This window comes from Eimeria mitis, genomic scaffold (genome assembly GCF_000499745.2).
Source record: "Eimeria mitis Houghton genomic scaffold, Emh_scaff296, whole genome shotgun sequence".
Lineage (NCBI taxonomy): Eukaryota > Apicomplexa > Conoidasida > Eucoccidiorida > Eimeriidae > Eimeria > Eimeria mitis.
The window spans coordinates 1,751-4,988 of NW_013571301.1; the positions used below are offsets into that span (position 1 = coordinate 1,751).

The following is a 3,238-nucleotide window of genomic DNA, read 5'->3' on the forward strand; positions in this document are numbered from 1 at the left end:
GCAGCAGCAGAAGCAAGTCGCAGCACTGCTGCAGCAGCAGCCCATAAGCCTACTCACAGAGGAGCAATTGAAAGAGGCAGCACAGCTGTACTTGCAGCAGCGAATGGGGATACAGCAGCAGGTGACGCAGCAACAGGAGCAGCAGCAGCAGCAAGTGTACCAGCAGCAGCTGCTGGTGCAGCAGCAACAGCAACAGCAACAGCAACAGCAGCAGCTGTTGCTGCAGCAACCGTCATACGGTGCAGGAGCAACAACAAGCTTTGATAGTAGCAACCTGTCTCGGCTGCAACAGCAGCTGCAGCAGCAACAACTGCAGCAGCAGCAACTGCAGCAACAGCAGCTACAGCAACAGCAGCAACTGCATCAACAACAGCTACAGCACCAACAGCAGCAGCACCAAAGACTGCAGCAGCAGCAGCTGCAACAGCAGCAATTGCAACAGCAAGTGCAGCAGCAACAGCTGCTCCAGCAGCAACAGCTCTTTCAACAGCAACAGCTGCTGCAGCAACAGCAGCGTCAGCAACAGCAACTGGAGCAGCAACAGCAGCAGCAGCAGCAACAGCAGTCGTTCACATGGTCACAGCTGCCGTCTCAACAGCAGCAGCAGCCGCTGCAGCAACAGCAGCAGCAGCAGCAGCTGCTGCAGCGGTCGTCTGGTTCTGGTCTAGAGCAGCAGCGCAGCAGCACCACTGCAGGTGACAGCAGCAACCAGTGGGGCCTCCACCGCAGCGAGAGTCTGCTGCAGGCGCTGCAGGGGGCCCCCGGGGATTCCTCTGTATTACGCAGCAGCAAATTTGATGCTGTTGGTGAGCAGCAGGGGCAGCTGAAGGTGCAGGTGGGGAGACATGTAAAAAACAAAGAAAAAACAGGCAGAGACAGCGACAAGTATGCAAGAGATACACCACAGATAGGAAGAAGAGACTCATCATACACCTCAGCTGCTGCTGCTGCTCCTGCTGCTGCTCCTGTTGCTGCTGCTGCTGCTCCTGCTGCTGCTGCGGCCAATTCAAAGAGGGTGCAAAGCGATCAGACAAACAAAAAAAGCACATGGGGACTCTCCAGGAGAAAAAAAAAAAATAAGAATGACTAAAAGCACGTTGCTGCTGCTGCAGCTGCTGTTGCTGTTGCTGCTGCTGCTGCGGCTGCTGCTGCGGTGGTTGCTGCTGCTTCTGCTGCTGCTGCTGCTGCTGACGTGGTTGCCGGTACTGTAGCCCAACAAGCGCAGTTGTAAGGGGATTGATATTTCAAGGGTTTAGGGTTTAGCCCTAAACCCCTGAAACCCTAGACCCTAAACCACCCCTCCTGCAGCCAACCCACAAACCCTCTTCTTCATGCTTCCTCACCAGCGAAACATGTAAACCCTTGGGGGCCTCTCTTGGGGCCCCCGCGGCGGTGTTGTTAAGCAATGAACGGAGAGGGTACAGCTGCAGGGGGCCCCCAGGGGGCCCCCAAGCGCCTTTTGGGGCCCCCACAGACGCCTAGCAGGGGGGCCCCTGGCGGTCGAAGCAGACGCCACCAGCGACTCCTCTTTCTTTGCTCTTTAATTGCTCTTGCATGCAGTAGATGCTGCTGGGGCTGCTGCGCATGCACAGGGGGCTGCAGGAGCTGTAATGAGCTCCGTAAACCCTCAAACCACCAGTTAGGGTTTAGGGTTTGTTTGGGGGTCAGGGGGGGCTGCTTGTCATGCTGATTTGCTTTTTCACTGTTGTTGTTATTGTTTTTATTTTTTTGTACTTCATTTAACTTCTTCTGTATACACCCCATGAGAAGAAAACCCTAAAAAAAGGGATCAAGACGACCGAAAGAAACAACAGCCTGTAGAGTGACCAGGGGGCCCCATGTAAGGCTGGGGGGGGCCACCCCTGCTGCTGTATATTAGGCTGAGGTTTCAGTATGAGGAATGGTAAACAGGAGAAACACATTGAGCTTGTTCTTCTCCTCTTTAGTTTTTGTATGCCGTTCATATGCATGCAGGGCCCCGTTGCTCGCTTAGATATCCCCCGGGTTTGTTGCATTCAGGTGTGGTAGGGGTTGTATTTATTTTTTTTTTCTTTCTCTCTGCAGGTATATTGCTTAACAGTGCAGCAAATATTTCTGAGAGAAATCAATTAAAAACAGAGAAAAAGAAAAAATTTATATTTTTATTTGGTGCAGCAGCTGCAGCAGCTGCAACCGCAGCAGCTGATGCTGCAGCTACAGCTGAGAAACACTGCGGAGGGGCCCCAACGTGAGGCATGGTGGGCCCCCTTTCTGCATTTGTTTATGTATAGAAAACAGAGTTACGGCTGTTTCACATCGTTGTGGTGTACTGTATTATCTTTATGAATATCTAAGAAAGAGAAGAATAAAATAACAGATTAAGCTCCTCTTTAGCTGCTTTCCTTTTTGTTTGCTATGTTACAACGCTTTCAGTTGTAAGCAAATTCATATTTGTGAATAAATATGAATTGTATTCAACTGTATGGTCACACCTTCTCTTGTTTAATTGCATGCGTGCATAATTATACAGCTGTAATTATTACAGATATTAAATGAAAATGTTGTTAAACATTCAGAATGGAGAGTATTGAGCAAGCTGAACATACACATAGTTGAATTTGGATTCGTTTCACTTCGTTCTGCATCCTCTAACACCATACATCACCGCTAGAATACAGAGTAATGAATTAGCCTACTCTTTCTAGTCAAACTAGTCCTATGTACTAGTTTCTTATGTCTGATATACATACATATACTTTCCTTTTTTACATGCAGACTCGCCGCTGACGGCAAAGGAAGTGCTTAACAGTTGTATCGAGCGACACCACATCCATACAGAGGGGGTTATTCAGCATTTCGCCTGCAGCTCGGCCGCCTACAAGCAGAGTACAGCACCACCTGCTTCAACTCATGCAAATATCTCTAAACATCATCAACCTCCCCAGCTTCCCGCCCCCGCCCCCCCCCNCCCCCCCCCCCCCCCCCCCCCACCGTCTTCTTCCCCCCGCGTCCCCTGCGGTCCCCGCGGCCATTGCGTGCCGCTATGTGCCCCGTACGCCTAGAGACAGGGGTGGAGGTCTGAGCTGCAGTGTTTGAATTTGTGGTAGGGTGCCGTACATTAGAAATATATACTAATATAGGTCTTTATAAATTTAATTCTTTTAACTATATAACAGCTCGCGAAGGGCCAAAGGCTAAGAAGCAGGAGGAACAGTCGTTGCAGCTACACGAAACCCCTCGATCAAGGAGGTTGCTTAGT

General features: G+C 50.5%; 1 protein-coding gene across 1 annotated transcript; it reads left to right on the top strand.

The window, feature by feature from the left end:
* Nucleotides 1–103: 103 nt before the first annotated feature.
* EMH_0007080 (uncharacterized protein) lies at nt 104–1,090 on the top strand (the record flags this gene model as incomplete). The annotated part of the gene is made up of 1 exon (XM_013497825.1): nt 104–1,090. One exon carries the CDS (start codon nt 104–106, stop codon nt 1,088–1,090), a length of 987 nt encoding a protein of 328 aa, XP_013353279.1.
* Nucleotides 1,091–3,238: the final 2,148 nt, after the last annotated feature.